Consider the following 22,017-nt stretch of genomic DNA (forward strand, 5'->3'; position numbering starts at 1 on the left):
GGGGGAAAACCTTATTTGGCACATAGGTGTCTGTCCCCTTTGAAATTCTTGGTAATAATAAGGTGTTGCCCTCTATAATGAATGCTTCCAAGGTGGACCATACTATGATTACTAGCCTGACTCACCGGACACAGTGGGTGGACTGGATACAGCAGGTCATGACGGTCTTGATGAAGGGACCAATGTTCTTGTCCTCCACAGCTCTCTTGCTCTCTAAGAAGCGGCTCTGGTCACTGGTCCTGCACAGTCAGCACACAATGGCAACATGTTCCTTTAAGAAGTCCAATGCCAAAAACCTTGTTACCAGTCCCCCCCCCACAGGCTGAACCATCATCATGACTAACCAGTCCCTCCCCACAGGCTGAACCATCATCATGACTAACCAGTCCCCCCCCACAGGCTGAACCATCATCATGACTAACCAGCCCCCCCCCACAGGCTGAACCATCATCATGACTAACCAGTCCCCCCCCCACAGGCTGAACCATCATCATGACTAACCAGTCCCTCCCCACAGGCTGAACCATCATCATGACTAACCAGTCCCCCCCCACAGGCTGAACCATCATCATGACTAACCAGTCCCCCCCCACAGGCTGAACCATCATCATGACTAACCAGTCCCCCCCCCACAGGCTGAACCATCATCATGACTAACCAGTCCCTCCCCACAGGCTGAACCATCATCATGACTAACCAGTCCCTCCCCACAGGCTGAACCATCATCATGACTAACCAGTCCCTCCCCACAGGCTGAACCATCATCATGACTAACCAGTCCTCCCCACAGGCTGAACCTGTGGGGAACAAGGCTGGAAATTCAAAACATCAAAAATCTAATAATTTCAATTTCTCAAACAATCAACTATTTTACACAATTTAAAAGATAAACATTTTCTTAATCTAACCACATTGTTCGATTTTCAAAGAGGCTTTACGGCAAAAGCATAAAGTTAGATTATGTTAGGACAGTACATAGCCACAAAAGTACAAACATCCATTTTCAATTCAAGGTCAGGCGTCACCAAAAGCAGAAACCAGCTAGAATTATGCACTAACCTTTGTCAATCTCCATCAGATGACACTCCTAGGACATTATGTTATACAATACATGCATTTTTTGTTCCATCAAGTTCATATTTATATCCAAAAACAGCATTTTACAGTAGCGTGAAATTCAGATTTTTTTCTTCTCTGAAATGCTTCCGGTGAACATAACAAAATTACTATTCGAAAACATTGGTAAATTATAATATTGTCATTCAAAGAATAATATATTATCATCTCGTAGTTGCTACCGAATGGCCAGATCTCAAAATAACTTTACTGGGAAATCACATTTTGCAATAAACGGGGTGCTATGCTAAGAACAATAAGCTATGCTATACAGTTAGCATCATCTAATATCGATAATAACATTGTAAATATCCCCTTACCTTTGATTATCTCCATCAGAAGGCACTGCCAGGAATCCCAGGTCCGGAACAAATGTGGTTTCTTTTGACAAAGTTCATAATTTATGTCCAAATAACACCAAGTAGTTAGCGTTCATTATGCTCCCACAAAACGTGGTGGGGGGTTGTAAAATCACGCCGAAAAGCTAAAAAAACCTAGTAAATAATCTATTTACGTTCGTTCAAACATGTCAAACGTTGTTTAGCATTAATCTTTTGGTCCATTTTTAACGTTAAACATCCGTAATATTTTCACACAACCTATCCTATGTCTAGATTAACAATAATGACAAACTCACGCTTCTCAGATTTATGCGCAGGCGCAAAAAAATGAAGTGACGACATGTCAACTTCCTTGCATTCTAATTTGCTCTCTGTTTATCATAGACGCTTCAAACAACTTTATAAAGATCGTTGACATCTAGTGGAAGCCGTAGGTGTTGCGAAATGAATCCTTTCTCACTATGGTATCTATAAAACAATGACACTAAATAGTACAGTCACAAAATTCACTTTTTTTTTTAAATCTATTTTTCACAGGTTTTTGCCTGCAATATGAGTTTTGTTATACTTACAGACACCATTCAAACTGTTTTAGAAAATTCAGAGTGTTTTCTATCCGAATGTGTTAATAATATGCATATCCTAGCTTCTGAGTTGGTGTAGGAGGCAGTTAAAAATGGGCACATATTTTTTTCAAAATTTCTCAATACTGCCCCCGAGCCCCAACAGGTTAAGTCACAGTTTATTGAGATGCATGAATACACCACACCAGGCTTACATTAGGTTATAAGCCTACAAATAGCTATAGTTGAAGTCGGAAGTTTACATACACGTTAGCCGAATACATTTAAACTCTGTTTTTCACAATTCCTGACATTTAATCCTAGTAAAAATTCCCTCTCTTAGGTCAGTTAGGATCACCACTTTATTTTAAGAATGTGAAATGTCAGAATAATAGTAGAGAGAATTATTTATTTCAGCTATTATTTCTTTCATCACATTCCCAGTGGGTCAGAAGTTTACATACACTCAATTAGTATTTGGTAGCATTGCCTTTAAATTGTTTAACTTGGGTCAAACGTTTTGGGTAGCCTTCCACAAGCTTCCCACAATAAATTGGGTGAATTTTGGTCCATTCCTCCTGACAGAGCTGGTGTAACTGAGTCAGGTTTGTAGGCCTCCTTGCTCACACACACTTTTCAGTTCTGCCCACAAATGTTCTATGGGATTGAGGTCAGGGCTTTGTGATGGCCACTCCAACACCTTGACTTTGTTGTCCTTAAGCCATTTTGCCACAACTTTGGAAGTATGCTTGGGGTCATTGTCCATTTGGAAGACCCATTTGCGACCAAGCTTTAACTTCCCGATTGTTGTCTTATGATATTTCTTCAATATATCCACATAATTTTCCATCCTCATGATGCCATCTATTTTGTGAAGTGCACCAGTCCCTTCTGCAGCAAAGCACCCCCACAACATGATGCTGCAACCCCCGTACTTCATGGTTGAGATGGTGTTCTTCGGCTTGCAAGCCTCCCGCTTTTTCCTCCAAACATAATGATGGTCATTATGGCCAATGAGTTCTATTGACATTTCAGATGACATTTCTCCAGAAAGTACGATCTTTGTCCCCATCTGCAGTTGCAAACCGTAGTCTGGCTTTTTTATGGCGGTTTTGGAGCAGTGGCTTCTTCCTTGCTAAGTGGCCTTTCAGGTTATGTCGATATAGGACTTGTTTTACTGTGGATATAGATACTTTTGTACCGTTTCCTCCAGCATCTTCACAGGGTCCTTTGCTGTTGTTCTGGGATTGATTTGCACTTTTCGCACCAAAGTACACTCATCTTTAGGAGACAGAACGCGTCTCCTTCCTGAGCGGTATGATGGCTGCATGGTCCCATGGTGTTTATACTTCGTACTATTGCTTGTACAGATGAATGTGGTACCTTCAGACTCCCAAGGATGAACCAGACTTGTGGAGGTCTACAAGTTCTTGGCTGATTTCTTCTGATTTTCTCATGATGTCAAGCAAGGAGGCATTGAGTTTGAAGGTAGGCATTGAAATACATCTACAGGTACACCTCCAATTGACTAAATTTATGTCAATTAGCCTATCAGAAGCATCTAAATCCATGACATCATTTTCTGGAATTTTCCAAGCTGTTTAAAGGCGCAGTCAACTTAGTGTATGTAAACTTCTGACCCACTGGAATTGTGATACAGTGAATTATAAGTGAAATAATCTGTCTGTAAACAATTGTTGGAAAAATGACTTGTGTCATGCACAAAGTAGATGTCCTAACCGACTTGCCAAAACTATAGTTTGTTAACAAGATATTTGTGGAAGGGTTGAAAAACAAGTTTTAATGACTCCAATCTAAGTGTATGTAAACTTCCGACTTCAACTGTTTGCTATGTAGTTGTAGGCCTATTAGGCTAAAGCCTACTGCAAATTATTGTTGTTTCTTCCTGAAATGGCCGAATGCACAGAGCTATCCTTCAGCACCAAAAGCTGGGTCAACTTCATTGTGTGATCCTGACGCTGTCCTTTCAGAACCACGAAGAGTGCATCTGTCGCTTAAAATGACACTCATCAAGATATGTTGCCTAATAGTCCTACTCATCACTTATTATTATTAGAATTACAGATAGAAGATGATCACTTCTCACAATGGTGCTCTTTAGTAAAGTTAGATCGAAGATCAATGTCTCGCAAGATCACATAAAGATGTATTTCTATTTTACATAACGAACAGCATAGCAGGTCTATAACATTACCGTAACCTCAAAAACACCTCATTTATAATGAGATTTTAGGATGGTTAGCTGAAGCTGAATAGTAAAAAACCTATATCATTATGCACCAAAACTCAGAGCCACTGTGCAGGTTATGCTTTGATTGAAACAAAATACAAGGCTAATAGTTTATTAACATCATCTGCTCTAATTCACTCAGGAAACAGTCATTCAAGAAGAGTGAAATGCTGATTCCCATGAAACTGATTGACATCAAATGATTGGAAGGGAGATGCAGTTTGGACTTTCACAGGTAAAACGTGAAGAATTATTATTCATGATTAACAGGGATGATGGATTATTGTAAATTGGTAGCATATGCCTAACTTGGTGTTTGAGGGTATTAAAAATATAACATTTTCTTGAGAAAACCTTTATTTAACTAGGAAGTCAGTTAAGAACACATTCTTATTTTCAATGACAGCCTAGGAACGGTGGGTTAACTGCCTTGTTCAGGGGCAGAACAAAATATTTTATACCTTGTCAGCTCGGGGATTCGATCTTGGAACCTTTCGGTTACTAGTCCTACGCTCTAACCACTAGTCTACCCTGCCGCCCCAGCGTAGCCTAGTTTGCATAGGCAAACGTTGCAATTGGAGGATGCATTTTATGCATATTCTATAATGATAGGCTATTCAGTTGGCTATGTCTGTCGGTAAAAAACTTTGATTGAAGAAATGTTCATAAAAAATAAAAAAAAGTGCACTCCCTCATCTAAAATAAATTACACTACATCACTGTACACTAGTGTATACACATTTATGTTATTCTAGGGAAATTGGGAGATGACGACAATGGGCAAAGAGATTTATTTGTAGACTAATACAAAATCAGTGGTGGATTTAGGTACGTGCGACATGTGTAGGGCGGCATCTTGCTGGTGGCAGCACGGGGGGAGATGTGCCGAAAATAGGGGGAGATTTTCAAGCCCCTGCCAGAATTCCCCCCCCCCCCCTTCTTCATTGCTGCCACTTGCTTGCTAGTTGAGATTTCTGTTCTTCACTCCTTTGTCAGTTTAGCCTACATTTCACTGATCTTAGTAGCAGAAAGCATTTTTGTCTGCAGTTTTCAGTTTGGCTATTTGTTTCAAGTGTATGTGGCAGTTCTAGCTTGTATGGCGCCCTAGGCGAACCCCCCTCTTCAGTGCCCTAAATCCGCTACTGATTTTGTATTAGTCTATAAATAAATCTCTTTGCCAAAATTCATCATCTCTCCAATGTCTTATTCGACTAGTATTTTTATTTTTTGTGTAATAATTCAGCCATAATTGTTCTAAAATGTTGATTGCTTGCCAACATTTTACTCCCTCCTCTATGTTTAAATAACACACATACATTAATTATTAATTTTGGTTGCCTATCCTGACGTGAAGTTTGTTCTACAGAAAGTATTTGACTAGGCACAAAATGAAGGAAATTAGAAGGGGGGGATTATGGCAGGGGGAGATTTTCGGCAAGACACTGGCTTGAGTAGATGGAAACACTCAAGTAAATCCTGCATGGATTGGTAAATTGGTAAATGCACTAACTTTGTTGGACCGAGGTAAAGACAGTTTGAAGTTGGATATTCAACGGATATTCGCGCTTTCAAACCTCAATAGCTTTCAAACCACTTGAGCCACAGACTACAAATAAGTGTCATGATGTTGGAAAAATTTCACAGGTCTTATTTTCACGATTTGGACATTCATTCGCTTTCCAATGCTAATAAACATGTGGAAATCTGAGCAGCATTTTGTATTCCTAGTTGAATTAGTTAGGGAGCATAAACAATGAACAAACTTTTTTTTACATTCGAAATTCGATAGATCCTTGGTCATGTGACCTACTTGACTCAAACAAGGTTCAGAATGTCCACTGACTACTCTTCTATATTGCACACCCTTTGGTTTGTCCATTTTCATCTCACATGTTTTTACATACATTTTTCTAACTTTCTCATTTCAAAAGCTCCTTGGTCATGTGATCTACTGGACTCAAACAAGGTTCAGAATGTACACTCAGTGGCCCTACACATTGCACACCCTTCAGTTTGTCCATTTTCATCTCACACGTTTTGATATGAATTTCTTTCAATTTATAATTTCAATAGCTCTTTGGTCATGTGACCTACTGACTTCAAACAAGGTTCAGAATGTCCACGGACTAGTGGAGACAGGTGCCGCAAGGCATCCAGTGCGGTAACGCGATCGATCACGGAGAAGCTGGCGGGAGCCCCGGGGAACTCTGGACGCACGCCAGGCCCTTCTCGCGGATCTCCCCAGCTACGGCGTTCGCCGGCCCCACACATTGTAGGTGGGGAGGTCTCCTCTACACTCACTAGACTCGAGGCGGAGACTAAACCCATTGGCCCCGCAGTGATAGGGCGTTGCATGGATCTGGCTCATGCCCTAAGAAGTGGGGAGAGGTATCTCCAGCTTGTCTGGGGAGGGAGGCCTACATCTGATGTGGGTAGTACCATCCACACCCATTGATTTGCTGCTGAACCATAAAACGGACGGAAGACGCCTAGGTTCCCACTGGGCACAGATCACTGAATGTCAACTTCATGAAATTCAAAGGAGTGTACCCACCTGTCGCGGTCACACTCAAATCACCCGTAGGGTGACTGTGACCCCTCATGTCAAAGTGAGGAATATCGATTGAAGCGCTGGTAAAGGTGGTTCCTATGGTTCTGTCCCGGAGGGCTGACTGGGCACGCAAATGATTGAAAGGGGATGATTATTTTCTGTTGCTTCTTCCGACACCCGGTTGATGGTGCCGCTAGATACTGCGAGGGGTAATTGGTTCTCAAGGCTATAAGTATTGCGCTGGCACTTGATGTGGATTGGGTGTAAAAAAAAAAAACAGTTAAAGTCCGCAGAAGGTTAGTAGAGGCATTTGATGTCCAGTTTGTAAGACAGAAAAGCCTCTGATGATACCACCGGGCGTGACTCAGGGGCTGGGGCAGCACTCAGTGCTGTGGAGGTTGGGTTGGGGACTTAGTCTCTGGGCGGGTCACCAGGTGCACAGAGCTTGTTTCAGGTTACCAGGTGCACAATGATGCCTCCATCAAGGCGGGGGGCACTCCGCGTCCGAGCGGGGCGGCCGGACTCGGGGGCAGCACTCAAGCCATGGAGGTTGGAGTGGGGACTTAGTCTGTGAGCAGAAAGAAGCGGGCGGGTCACCAGGAGCACAGAGCCTGTTTCGAATTACCACATGCACAGAGCCTGTTACGGGTTACCAGGTGCACGTGGTTCCTGACAGCGGGACTATAGATGTTTTAGTAATTCCAGGGAGTAAGCTATATTCTAAGGCCAAGGAAGAGGGGTGTTGACCGGGTAGGAAGAGTAGGTGTGGAGGCCTGGAGGTCTGTAGTTCCAGGGAGTAAGCTTTACACTCTCAGGCCCAGGGAGAGGGCAGGCAGGCAGGCAGGCAGGCAGGGAGTGTAGGCTTAGAGACCAGGATTCAGAGGTTACCAGGTCAATGGAGGCCTGCCTTGCAATCATGAAGGCCCCAGGGAGAAGGCCCAAGTGAATAGGTGTGTGAGTGACACTGTCCTTCAGGAGGGCAGAGCAGGCAAATTAATGTAAAAACGTGTGAGATGAAAATGGACAAACTAAAGGGTGTGCAATATAGAAGGCTAGTCAGTGGACATTCTGAACCTTGTTTGAGGTCAGTAGGTCACATGACCAAGGAACTGTTGAAATTAGAACGTTTACAAAAAATGAATGTAAAATCAAGTTAGATGAAAATGGACAAACTAAAGGGTGTGCAATATGTAAGGGTAGTCAGTGGACATTCTGAACCTTGTTTGAGGTCAGTAGGTCACATGACAAACGAGCTATTCAAATTATAAACATTGAAAAACAGAAAATTCATGTAAAATTGTGTGAGATGAAAATGGACAAACTAAAAGGCTGTGCAATATGTAGGCACGCTGAGTGGACATTCTGAACCTTGTTTGAAGTCCGAGGTCACATGACCAAGGAGCTATTGAAATTTTGAAAAATTCATGTAAAAACATGTGAGATGAAAATGGACAAACTGAAGGGTGTGCAATGTGTAGGGCCACTGAGTGTACATTCAGAACCTTGTTTGAGTCCAGTAGATCACATGACCAAGGAGCTTTTGAAATGAGAAAGTTAGAAAAATGTATGTAAAAACACGTGAGATGAAAATGGACAGGGTGTGCAATGTGTAGGGGCACTGAGTGGACATTCTGAATCTTGTTCGGAGTCAGTAGGTCACATGACAAAAGAGCTATTGAAATTTAAAAATGTAAATAAATCATTTAAAATAGTGTGAGATGTAAATCGACAAAAACAAGTGTGTGCAATGTGTGTCTATGCCATCGGGTTAGCTAGAACCAGTTTTGAAAGTTTTAGGAGTAATGGTTAAAGAGCTATTGAAATTTGAACAATTAGATTTGTCACTATGTTGATGGTCCCTAACTTCTGTTGGTTGACGTAAGGAAAACTACAGGCGAATATCGTCGAATATCCAGTCTGAAACTCTCTTTACCTCGGTCATTGTTGGTGACTGCCACGCCCCCTGTAGAGTGAGCCACTCCTGAGAGACGCAAAACGATATTATAATGCACAGCTAGCTAGCTAAGCGAATAAGTAAAAAGCTGGTTTCATCAACAAAGTTGTCACTTAGAAAATGCAATCACTCCCATGTTGGCAAGCAGCATCACCTGACATTACTGTATAAAGATAGCTAGCTGGCTAGCTTTAGTTTCCTTTATAGGATAACGCCTTACCCCTAACTAGCAAGCATCTGTCTTTGGTATCTAACGTTAGCTGTCTCCCTAGTTTAGGCAGGCATAAAAATATTGTGTAAACAGTTAGCTAAAACACATGAATCACTTGCCTACGGAAGCCACGTAGTTGCATATACATTATACAAAAATAACAAGAGCTTGCAATGCATCATTTTTAGCCCCGACCACCCTGACCATTCCCATGACCACCTTGGCTAGACTACGCGAACGAGTTAGCTAACGTAGCCAGCCAATACATCTTTTTACACCCATCAAACTTTATGGTGCCCGTACTATATACAATTCTGATGGTTTTAAAACATCTTCAAATATCACATTCCCCTTATACGTTTGAGATGCAATGTACACACGAGAGCTGTCATAGCGAGTCCTTACCTTGCCCCTATGTCACTCCAGCCTTGGTAGTGGCACCTCAACGATCACCACTGACTGCGCACTTTCTCTATTCAGCTGCGTCACTATTTGGTAATCCCCATATAATGTACCCTAATGTAGCACATAATGTTGCTATCTAACAGTGTTAGGGAAGCTACTCTGAAAATATAGTTTACCAAGATACCAATTACTTTTCACTGGAAGAAGTTACTAAAGTTACTTTGAAAAAGTAGTTCACTGCATCCAAACTACTTCCTGAAAAATTGCATATGTAAATCTGAAATGTCGGACTACAAATCGCAAGAATAGTGCTCTTTACAGGGGCGGTTGGGGGGGGGCAGAGGGGGTCAGTGCCCCGTGACAACAATTTTGGACCCCCTTGTGCCCCCCCTAAATGTGGAGTATGAAATAATTTTTACATAACACATTTTTGCTCTCTTATTAGACAGTGGCAACGTGGAACACTAATGATTATGAACATGGTATTTTGCCTGCTAATGCCTGCAATGCAGTGAAGAAAACGATATGACAACAATAACGTCTAATGTAACTGGCCCCTCTAACAGTACAACTGGCCCCAGCTTGGGGGGGGGGGGGGGGGGTTGATCATTAGAAAACCCTTTTGCAAATATGTTAGCACAGCTGAAAACTGTTGTTTTGATTAAAGAAGCAATAAAACTGGCCTTCTTTGGACAAGTTGAGTATCTGGAGCATCAGCATTTGTGAGTTCGATTACAAGCTCAAAATGGCCAGAAACAAAGAACTTTCTTCTGAAACTCATCAGTCTATTCTTGTTCTGAGAAATGAAGGCTATTCCATGCGAGAAATTGCCAAGAAACTGAAGATCTCGTACAACGCTGTGTACTACTCCCTTCACAGAACAGCACAAACTGTCTCTAACCAGAATAGAAAGAGGAGTGGGAGGCCCCGGTGCACAACTGAGCAAGAGGACAAGTACATTAGATTGTCTAATTTGAGAAACAGACACCTCACAAGTCCTCAACTGGCAGCTTCATTAAATAGTATCTGCAAAGCACCAGTCTCAGCAACAGTGAAGAGGCGACTTCGGGATACTGGCCTTCTAGGCAGAGTTGCAAAGAAAAAGCCATATCTCAGACTGGCCAATAAAAAGAAAAGATTAAGATGGGCAAAAGAACACAGACACTGGACAGAGGAAGATTGGAATGAGGTGTTATGGACAGACGAATCTAAGTTTCATCTGTCCTGTACATTTTTTTTTTTTAAGTTTGAGGTGTTCGGACCACAAAGAAGAACATTCGTGAGATGAATGAAAAGGGAAAAGTGACTGTATGGTAAGAAGCTCCCATCAAACCAATCCAACTTGTGGGAGGTGCTTCAGGAACCATGGGGTGAAATCTCTTCAGATTACCTCAACAAATTGACAACTGGAATGCCAAAGGTCTACAAGGCTGTAATTGCTGCAAATTTAGGATTCTTTGACGAAAGAAAAGTTTGAAGGACACAATTGTTATTTCAATTAAAAATCATTATTTACAGTTGAAGTCGGAAGTTTAAATACACTTAGGTTGGAGTCATTAAAACTAGTTTTTCAACCACTCCACAAATGTCTTGTTAACAAACTATAGTTTTGGCAAGTCGGTTAGGACATCTACTTTGTGCATGACACAAGTCATTTTTCCAACAATTGTTTACAGACAGATTATTTCACTTATAATTCACTGTATCACAATTCCAGTGGGTCAGAAGTTTACATACACTAAATTGACTGTGCATTTAAACAGCTTGGAAAATTCCAGAAAAGGATGTCATGGCTTTAGAAGCTTCTGATAGGCTAATTGACATAATTTGAGTCAATTGGAGGTGTTTCTGTGGATGCATTTCAAGGCCTACCTTCAGGGCCTCTTTGCTTGACATCATGGAAAAATCTAAATAAATCAGCCAAGACCTCCACAAGTCTGGTTCATCCTTGGGAGCAATTTCCAAACACCTGAAGGTACCACGTTCATATGTACAAACAAAAGTATAAACACCATGGGACCACGCAGCCGCCATACCGCTCAGGAAGGAGGCGCGTTCTGTCTCCTAGAGATTTTTGCTGTGTGGTGCAAAAGTGCAAATCAATCCCAGAACAACAGCAAAGGACCTTGTGAAGATGCTGGAGGAAACAGGTACAAAGGTATCTATGTCCACAGTAAAATGAGTCCTATATCGACATAACCTGAAAGTCCGCTCAGCAAGGAAGATGCCACTGCTCCAAAACCGCCATAAAAAAGCCAGACTACGATTTGCAACTGCAGATGGGGACAAAGATTTTACTTTTTGAAGAAATGTCCTCTGGTCTGATGAAACAAAAATAGAACTGTTTGGCCATAATGACCATCGTTATGTTTGGAGGAAAAAGGGGGAGGCTTGCAAGCCAAAAGAACACCATCGCAACCGTGAAGCACGGGGGTGGCAGCATCATGTTGTGGCGGTGCTTTGCTTCAGGAGAGACTGGTGCACTTCACAAAATAGATGGCATCATGAGGTAGGAAAACTATGTGGATATATTGAAGCAACATCTCAAGACATCAGTCAGGAAGTTAAAGCTTGGTCGCAAATGGGTCTTCCAAATGGATAATGACCCCAAGCATACTTCCAAAGTTGTGGCAAAATGGCTTAAGGACAAAGTCAAGGTATTGGAGTGGCCATCACAAAGCCCTGACCTCAATCCCATAGAAAATTTGTGAGCAGAACTGAAAAAGCGTGTGTGAGCAAGGAGGCCTACAAACCTGACTCAGTTACACCAGCTCTGTAAGGAGGAATGGGCCAAAATTCACCCAACTTATTGTGGAAAGCTTGTGGAAGGCTACCTAAAACGTTTGACCCAAGTTAAATCATTTAAAGGCAATGCTACCAAATACTAATTGAGTGTATGTAAACTTCTGACCCACTGGGAATGTGATGAAAGAAATAATAGCTGAAATAAATAATTCTCTCTACTATTATTCTGACATTTCACATTCTTAAAATAAAGTGGTGATCCTAACTGACCTAAGAGAGGGAATTTTTACTAGGATGAAAGGTCAGGAATTGTGATAAACAGAGTTTAAATGTATTTGGCTAAGGTGTATGTAAACTTCCCACTTCAACTGTATAACCTTGTCAACGGCTTGACCCTATTTCCTATTCATTTTGCAACTCATTTCATGTATGTTTTCATGGAAAACAATGACATTTCTAACTGAGCCCAAACTTTTGAACGGTAGTGTACATGTAGTTTACTACTCCTCAACACTGCTATCTAATCAATAAATTGCCATATCTCTATGAATGCATTATCTACCAATAGTGAATATAGCTAGTCAACAATAAACATGTTAGTATTTTTAATTAAACACAACTACTCAACAATAAATATTTGTGTATTTTTAATTAAACACAACTACTCAACAATAAACATGTTAGTATTTTTAATTAAACACAACTACTCAACAATCGTTTTTTTAATCTGTAAATTAGTCTACTGGTAATTTCTTTGCATGTCATGTGAGAGAATTTCAGATATTCTCACTGGCTGAGCAATTCATTTCCATCAATGACATGCAGAATGTTTTTGCTTTCCCTGAGATGCAATTGATTTTCATTCCTATCTCTATTCAATTCAAGTTGTGCCGAAATCTCAGATTAAATGTCCAAAAACACTAATCTGGTTTCATTCATTCCAAATTATTTTTAAACAACCCCATCCATTTGCCAGTTAAATTAATCTGAATCAAATGTCAATAGCTGTCACGTCCTGACCATAGAAAGATGTTATTTTCTATGGTAGAGTAGGTCAGGGTGTGACAGGTTTTTTTCCTATGTCTTCTATTTCTATGTATTCAGGTTCTAGTTTTGTATTTCTATGTTGGGGTTTTGATTGGGATGATCTCCAATTAGAGGCAGCCGGTCCTCGTTGTCTCTAATTGGAGATCATACTTAAGTAGGGTTTTTTTCCACCTGGGTTTGTGGGAGATTGTTTTTGAGTAGTGTATGTTTCACCTCTGCGTCACGGTTTGTTGTTTTGTTCTTTAGTTTATGTTTATGTATCGCATAGTTTCACAGTGTAAATAAAATGTGGAACGACACACATGCTGCACTTTGGTCCGCTTCTCCTTACGACAACCGTGACAATAGCCCACTTTTCCAAGCGTTGTATCAATATATTTGTGAGGACAGACACTTGGAGACGAGAAGCAAGTACAGGGAGTGAATATTTTATAAATAACCGACATGACACTAATCAAGGACAGCGTCTGGACAGTGGTAACAAAACAACATTAATGCTGACACGGGGATGAAACTGAGGAATAGACAGATATAGGGGAGGCAATCAATAAGTGATGGAGTCCAGGTGAGTCCAATGAAGCGCTGATGCGCATAACGATGGTGACAGGTGTGCGTAATGATGGGCCGCCTGGCACTCTTGAGCGCAGAGATTGGGAGCAGGGGGCAGGCGTGACAATATTGACGGAAGAAATGGGGTTAATTAATACAACAATGATACAGTTGATGTTCTTTGAGGCCATGGTCCCAGATGTGGACTTCACTCAACCAAACTCAACTCATCTGGGTTTGTTTGCTAAGGGGGTTTTGGCAATAACAGGAAATAGCTGCATTTACATTGTAAACAACTGGACTGAACTTCAGGAAGCCAGCAGTTAGGACTAAGTGAGGTACTGTTCCAAGTTTTATTGTCACGTGCACAAGTACAGTGAAACACCTTTATTGGAAATGCACATGTGGAGAGCGGCAACACTCTCTCTAGCTACACGTGAATAGGTGTTAGGTACTCAGGTCTTGTGTTTCCTGCTTTCATCAACTATGCGTGTAGTATTTTTATTCCATCTACAGGGTATTGTAACCATAATTGAGGTTACAGGCAATATACCGTTGGTCCTGTTAGATTGAGAACCACACCATATAGCGACACTTCTGGCACTGCGTCTGTATAACACAGAAGGAATACATATTAAAACCCACTACCAATACAGAGAAGGAATACATATTAAAACCCACTACCAATACACAGAAGGAATACATATTAAAACCCACTACCAATACACAGAAGGAATACATATTAAAACCCACTACCAATACACAGAAGGAATACATATTAAAACCCACTACCAATACACAGAAGGGACTGGATTCATTGTTTATTCCTTTGACTCAAGTATATTATAATTAACAAATCAATTGCATGCCAAATTTCCCTCATATATTTCAAATTCCCACAAAAGAAATCCCACACAGTGATTGACAATGTGAACACTATTGGAAAATGTAATGTAAACATTGAGATTAATTTATACGCTTAATATAATTAGAAAATAAAAATAACGGCCTAATAGAATTTGTCTCATGTGTACAGCAGCCATATAATAACAGAGTACACTACAACAACAAATCAACTTGTAATGGAAAACTTTTCAACGTAAAGAGAAGGACTAAATTCCCATCAGGGTTAAACTTGGATTTGTTTGATGACCGAAATCTAAATACAAAGTGTTTATGAAAATGGTAGATCTGCTTCTAATCATTCCTATTCCAGAGACAGCCTGTTCCAGAGACAGCCTGTTCCAGAGACAGCCTGTTCCAGAGACAGCCTGTTCCAGAGACAGAGACAGCCTGTTCCAGAGACAGAGACAGCCTGTTCCAGAGACAGCCTGTTCCAGAGACAGAGACAGCCTGTTCCAGAGACAGCCTGTTCCAGAGACAGCCTGTTCCAGAGACAGCCTGTTCCAGAGACAGAGACAGCCTGTTCCAGAGACAGCCTGTTCCAGAGACAGCCTGTTCCAGAGACAGCCTGTTCCAGAGACAGAGACAGCCTGTTCCAGAGACAGCCTGTTCCAGATCCAGCCTGTTCCAGAGACAGTCTGTTCCAGAGACAGCCTGTTCCAGAGACAGTGGGGAAGGGTGGCCCCCTTTCCTATTTGTCTTCGGGGTAAATAGGATCAGATACTTATTTTTTAAATCATTAAAGTTGCCTCTTTTCTCCTGTGCAAGTTATTCTTTCAGCGCACGTCTTTACTCAAGTTTTCCTATGAGGGCACTCAAACAGATGTTGGCACTCAAAGTAATTGCTACTTGGAAGTATCCAACTCAAACAACTAGCACAAATGTTACACTAAAGTAAAATATAAAATAAGTCACATTTGGACTAAAATAATGGTCAGGCTGGTTCTTTTAGGTCAAATAACAGTTTCTGCTGGTTTCTGCTATAGGTAACTGTGGGATTAGGTCAGTATAATCAAACAGTTGATGATTCTGTGGGATCCTGTGGTGAACTGATGTATGGAGGTCTTATGTCTGCTACAGTCACTGATTCAGTTACAGAGATGGACTGGTTGAGCTCCCGCAGAGAACTCTTTGTGATGTCCAGACACGAGCGTTTCAGGAGCTGGCGAACCTTCTTACCCACCAGCATGTAGATGAAGGGGTTGACGCAGCTGTTGAAATAGGCTAAGCTAGTAGCAAGAGGAAAGCCTGTCTTCAGAACAGCATGTAGGTACAGTGATGAGTGGAAGGAAAGCTCCATTAAACTAAAGGTATGGAATGGTGCCCAGCACAAAAAGAAGGCCAGAATGACAGCTGAAACTGTCTTAGAAAAGCTAGACAGGGACACAGAATTGTCAGACTGGTGGACTTTGATTGCCAGGAGAATTCCAGTCACACAGACGGCACTGAAGGGCAGTAGGAATCCCACTGCAGTACGGACGACCACCAATGTAATGTGTCTCACAGCAGCTATATGTCTGTCCTGGACATTGAAGTTGTTGAAGCACATCACCCGGTCACGATAACTCACAGTGTCACGGAATATCAGGGTAGGGAGGCTCAGTAGAACAGACACCCCCCACACACAGCCACATACGATCCAGGCTCGCCATACACTGCGACACCTCTGACACCAGCTAAGGTGGATCAATGAGACATACCTGTCTAGACTGAGCATTGTGAGAAAGAGCACACTGGCATACATGTTCATCACAGACACAAACGAGTTTATCTTACACATGACCAGCCCAAAGGACCAGTGGAAGTCTCGAAGAACGTAGTCGATAGAGAACGGTAAAAAGAGCACAAACACAAAATCTGCGATGGCCATGTTCAGCAACCATACACTGTTCACTGTCCGTTTGCTTTGAAATGCCATCACCCATATGACTATTCCATTTCCCATGACACCGAGCACGAAGGAAATACTATACATGACTACTGATATGATGTGCATAGCCTCCTTTTGGGAGTATCCATCTTGGACTTTTTCTTCTTCGAAGTCTCCATAGTCCAGGTAATCGTAGGTGTAATTGCCATAGTCCTCCATGGATTCTTCCATTGCTGCAACACTACCTACCATTTGTAAGCCGAGGTCCTGCAAGAATGAGAAAGCAATGATAAGATACATCCTTTAAATATGTGGATTTTTCAGTAAAAGTTGCTCTGGTACCGGTGTAGTTTAGAAACAATAATTACTTATTTTAACACAATGTTGTTAATTACTGTGTAACCGCACGAGTATAAGAACTTAATATATGTTACCAGACTTTCTGTCAACACATAGCCTACTGTTATGTCATAATAGCCCATAATGTTTTGATATCATAGATTCTTCACCTGAATGCCCTTGCACTTCTTTGACACAAATGTCCTTGTAATTATCCAGGTCACAGTTCCTCCAGATGTTTTAAAGCAGAGATTGTAAAATACAGCTGGGTTGGTCCTTTTCCTGGAAGAGTGTCATCATTAGTAAGCCAACTAGAAAAAGAGGGGATGTGGAGTGCCCACACCCTTCACACACACCACACACACACACACACACACACACACACACACACACACACACACACACACACACACACACACGCACGCACACACACCCTTCACACACACACACACACACACACGCACGCACACACACCCTTCACACACACACACACACACACACACACCCTTCACACACACACACACACACACACACACACACTAAATCAGGAAATCACCCTGCTTGTCTGTTTCTTCTGGGAATTAACATAAACTTGGGACCTTTAAAACACAGGAAACCTCCAACCTACACAAATGTGGAAAACACAGTCTCTTCAGTCTCAGTTCCTCTAACTTGGGCCTTGAAGGTCTATAGTCAGATATAAACTGACGGCAACAGTAGAAACCCTTCAAAACCCGTACCACATAATCTTCCATTTAACTGCAGGCCTAATAAACATGTATTTTGTTTTAAAATAATTTGCCACATGATACAAGTATGTGAGCTATGAAACTATTACTAACATAGACATGCGTGAGCTGGGCGTATTCTATGAAATACAGATAACACTGATTGATCAGAAAAAAACTAAATCTGATATTTTGCAGATGCTGTCCATTTTCCTATGCGTTATCCAACAGCCACGAGAGCCTAGTCTACTTATACAGTAGCCTATATATATATATATATGTATATGTATATATATACATACATACCTTCCAGTCGCTAAAAGTTACTATGTCCTGCCAATCCTCTCAGAGTCGGAATCAGTCAAAATAAAAACGTTCAGAAGTTCAACGGCGTTAACGTAGTTAGGCTATAGCAACTGCCAATACTTTACAATTTGTCTCATTCAGTGATATATTTCATTGAAATTCCAAACTCCATCCCTATTTTATCACTGGAGTTGGGGTATTGTTCCTGTTCGGGTATCTTCGTTAGTCTGTGCTGTGCATAAACCCGTTACGCCGTAATACATATTGGAGGAGTTGTGTTGTCGTCCAGTAGGCGCGTCCACTGACGCGTCACTTGCGCTGTATAAGAATGAGGAGTACTGGGGTAAAGGAAGGAATGCCTTGTGTAAGATTGTATAATCGTTATACTTGTAGTCTGTCAAAAAAAGATCGCATGATTTATAGAACAGTCCAGGACGGATCTCCCGACTGGTTGACCACTGGCAATCAAATCTCAGAAGTTCTAAGCACCAGCCTACAATATAACATTTATACAGTCTAACCAACCAATATGATTTACTGTAGTGTAGCACATCATACAGAAGCTCAATATACCGAGTCTAAATCATTCTAGAGTCCGGTAAGTAACCCTGGTCATCACGAACACAGAAATTGCATTATTTGGTTGTTTTACAATCACTCCTTATCATCTTGTTCAGATTTTCGATTTGATGTCAAGTATAAGTTACCAAATTAAAATCCTCAGCATTCCAAAGTTGTTGTTTGATTGATTGATGAAGCTAAAAAAAAATCCGTTGGTGCAAATTAAATCTCCAAGTGATGTCCTTTAGTTGGAGCACTGCTCACGTATTACCCCGTCTTGGCGTCGTGAGATAACAAAACAGGCTTTTCTCTTATCTCTGCCAAGCGACCATCTCACTGCAGACCCATTTAGCCCTGAGTGAGGAGCTGTCATATCCTGCAGGACTATTTACATTTTAGTAATTTAGCAGACACTCTTATCCAGAGCAACTAGGGTTAAGTGCCTTGCTCAAGGGCACATCGACGGGTTAGGATTCAAACCAGCGACCTTTCGGTTACTGGTCTAAAAAATCTCTTACCCGCTAGACTACCTGCCGCCTCATGATAGGATGTGGTGTGTGTGTGTGTGTGTGTGTGTGTGTGTGTGTGTGTGTGTGTGTGTGTGTGTGTGTGTGTGTGTGTGTGTGTGTGTGTGTGTGTGTGTGTGTGTGTGTGTGTGTGTGTGTGAAATTGTTGGACCCATACATTATTTGAACTGGACTTGCTGGGCGCTGTCTTAAAAACATGATTGAAATACTGCCTCCTGTGAGCATTTCCTTGACTGTTTAAAAGCGCTGTGGACATGAAATCTGACGGTGCCACGTGTTTTATGCAAAGCTTTATCAAATATTTAAAACATAGACATGCAGGCAATCATCGACATTGATTGTGTCCTTTGAACTATAGCATTAGCGCAACAGATATACTCTCCTACTAGCTCTGATCGTATAGGATCTGTCTGTGTGGGAATCTGTATCACACAATTTCCCAAGACAGATCGTAGACCATTTAGTCTAGACTTTGATCAGTTAACAAAATCCCACACATTTTGTTGCATTTTAATGAACACCCTTACCATGTTTAAGGGAAGGCCACGATGATCGACAAAACAATACAAATAATTCCCATCAAAATAGCTATTCAGCTGTTATGATGTTTATCACTGTGAGATTAGACAGAGATGGGCACTGTGGAGCAGAATACAGTAAAATATTAATAATCCGTCTGTAAAATACGTAGGCCATACACATTAGCCTACCCACCATAACACAAAACTGCTCACTATTTATTTTGTCTATGTAAAATACAGTGGATAGACAGAGTAGACATGACATTAAACACTACAATACATGAATGCAGTAGGGATGGGAAGCAGTTCAAGCAGATGATCTCTGGGATGCGGGGATATCTTCCCTGTGAAAAAAGCACTTGCTTGTACTTTTAAAGCTTGTGCACGAGCCTGTGCTATGTGCGCGCGGGCAAAGCGTGGATTTATATTGAATTGTTAAAAACACCGCACTTGCGCGGATGCAGCATAGAGTCTGCTGGTTGATTTCAAGTGGCTGGCCATCGCCTTCCATTCGCCCCGCGCCCGATGCTGCAGGAGTCCTCTCCCCCGGTGACTGGATACATGAAGAATTTCCCGTAAACGACATCTCCCCCGCTATAACGGGCCGGAAGATAATTACTGCGTTGACGTGTTGATATACATATATTTTAAAATATCAAATATGAATCATGCATTTGATATTTCTAGCAAATTTGCTCGTGAGCATCCTTGCATCCGGGCTCCATTCATCCATAGCATCAATCGGTATGTAGTCTACTTGCATGTTCTTAGCCCAGTCAGAACGGTATCAGGAACATCTAGTAACTTGCATGCTCCTTTGTGTCATTATCTGATAGATATGTTCGTTTTTCTCGCTGTGCTGTTTCTAATTTGTGACGGAAGTGTCTGGTCCGGAGGACAAGTCTTTTTAAGTGACGTGGAGAGAGTGGGCTAAGTATCTTTTTTGTTCAGGTTATGAACATGAAATATATCTAAATTAACTTGTGAGGAATGTTTGACATTAACTCCTTTTAACTCTAGGCCTACCATTTTGTCCAGTTATTATTGGGTATTTTCCAGAACGTGTGTGCTCATTTCAGAGGAGCCAGCAAGAATAGTGCACTCTATATGTGCTCTGGGTCATTAGACACCATTAGACATGTACCTGTCTGGGGAGTGAACATTACTTTTTATTTCTGTACCAGTGCTATGGCCTAATATCTAAATGTTCCTATGGTTACGCCCATTGGGACTTTTCCAGAACATGAGTGTTCATTTGGGAGGAGTTAGCAGGATGACATGTCTGTTTATTTTTGAACTATTGCTATGGTTCTAATGATTCCATGCCCTAATATGAAACCAAACTCAAATCAGTGCAAGGCAATAAGATAATGGGGACTAAATGCCAGAGGGGATGAGTCATGAAGAGAAGTTACTATGAGTGTGATGTAAAGAGGACAAATGATTGTGTGCCGAGGTTGAACAGGCAGTTGTTTTCATGAACCAGCTTGGCTTTTATTATATTGTAATAAAGTCTATTTGAACTCACAGGCTCCGGTATTTGAGAAATATTATTGACTGAATATTTCCCACGACATTATTAGTACCTCAACGAAGATCAGAACACCTTTATAAACTGCTGATCTTTGAGACATTATTTCCCAGCATTGACCTTATCAAGGCGCTTATATTATGAATTGAACTGTGCTATTTCCAATAGTAGAATAATATTCAACAAAACATAAAGTAGTCTACCCAGTCTGTCATATTCAATTGATCTGTTTCTTTTTGTTGAAGTCAACTAGAGTTTTATGTAATTGAATTGCACATTATTTTGAGTTTTTATAATTGTGTATTTCATTGTAAGCATAGCATTTTTATGGGAATCCCCGGGTATAATTGTTAGGTAGATTTTGAAAATGTTATGTCATAGTTTACTGCCATAACCTGCTATACTCAAATGGTCTGAATACACAACATTATACAGCAATATGTACTTTAGTCTCTCTCCTCTGTATCCAGGAGGAATGGGGAAGTCATGAGCAATTCCTGCAGTAGCAGCAATGTTTAACATTATTAGATTATGATTGACAGGCTTCCATATGTGGGGGCTATGCAGAGTGCCAACTGACTGTCACATGCTCGTGTGGTGGTGGGGTATTTCCTCTTCTGCACTTTCTCAAGGAGGAGAGAATGAGGTGGTGGAGAGGGACGCAGAACCATTATTGTTGGAGCGAGAGGCAACTGCAGCAGCGGCCACAGACAACACAAGTCACCGTGCGGCTGAGCATGTGATCACCTACCCTTCTCGGCTCATCTATTACCTGAAGGAGGACTCAGAGAGCACTTACCATGACCTGGACACCCGGACTAGGAACCAGGTCACAGAGGGTCATGACCAGGTATGACAACATACCAGACTAATATGCATATGGGATGGTCATCCTATTACAGCCTCAGAGTTGCAGTGAGATTATACTTGTCAATGGACGTACACTTGTCCATGTTGGCACACTGGATAAAGTAAACGGATGAATGGGTATACTTTGA

General features: G+C 41.4%; 2 protein-coding genes and 1 non-coding gene across 9 annotated transcripts in view; 1 reads left to right on the forward strand and 2 right to left on the reverse strand.

The window, feature by feature from the left end:
* The window catches only part of LOC106582458 (INO80 complex subunit D), a 45,848-nt gene extending 36,160 nt beyond the window's left edge, over positions 1 to 9,688 (reverse strand). For all 4 annotated transcript variants that reach the window (XM_082967229.1, XM_014165592.3, XM_082967228.1 and 1 more), the window contains exons 1-2: positions 9,393 to 9,688; positions 126 to 239 (exon numbers count right to left, since the gene is read on the reverse strand). The gene's annotated coding sequence lies outside the window, so the exon portion shown is untranslated. The remainder of the gene's footprint in view (positions 1 to 125; positions 240 to 9,392) is intronic.
* A 4,853-nt stretch (positions 9,689 to 14,541) lies between these two features.
* Positions 14,542 to 18,332, reverse strand: LOC106582459 (uncharacterized). The gene is made up of 3 exons (XR_014382071.1): positions 17,880 to 18,332; positions 17,016 to 17,127; positions 14,542 to 16,773 (listed from the first exon to the last, which is right to left on the reverse strand). It is a non-coding gene; the product is annotated as an uncharacterized LOC106582459 (transcript).
* A 1,538-nt stretch (positions 18,333 to 19,870) lies between these two features.
* The window catches only part of LOC106582460 (disintegrin and metalloproteinase domain-containing protein 23), a 53,404-nt gene continuing 51,257 nt past the window's right edge, over positions 19,871 to 22,017 (forward strand). For all 4 annotated transcript variants that reach the window (XR_006761235.2, XR_006761236.2, XM_014165597.3 and 1 more), the window contains exons 1-2: positions 19,871 to 20,232; positions 21,652 to 21,869. Coding sequence is in view for 2 of the 4 variants with exons in the window: in XM_014165597.3 (XP_014021072.3) it covers positions 20,157 to 20,232; positions 21,652 to 21,869 (294 nt within the window). In the remaining 2 variants the exon portion in view is untranslated. The remainder of the gene's footprint in view (positions 20,233 to 21,651; positions 21,870 to 22,017) is intronic.

This window comes from Salmo salar, chromosome 21 (genome assembly GCF_965601325.2).
Source record: "Salmo salar chromosome 21, fSalSal1, whole genome shotgun sequence".
NCBI classification, from domain to species: domain Eukaryota; kingdom Metazoa; phylum Chordata; class Actinopteri; order Salmoniformes; family Salmonidae; genus Salmo; species Salmo salar.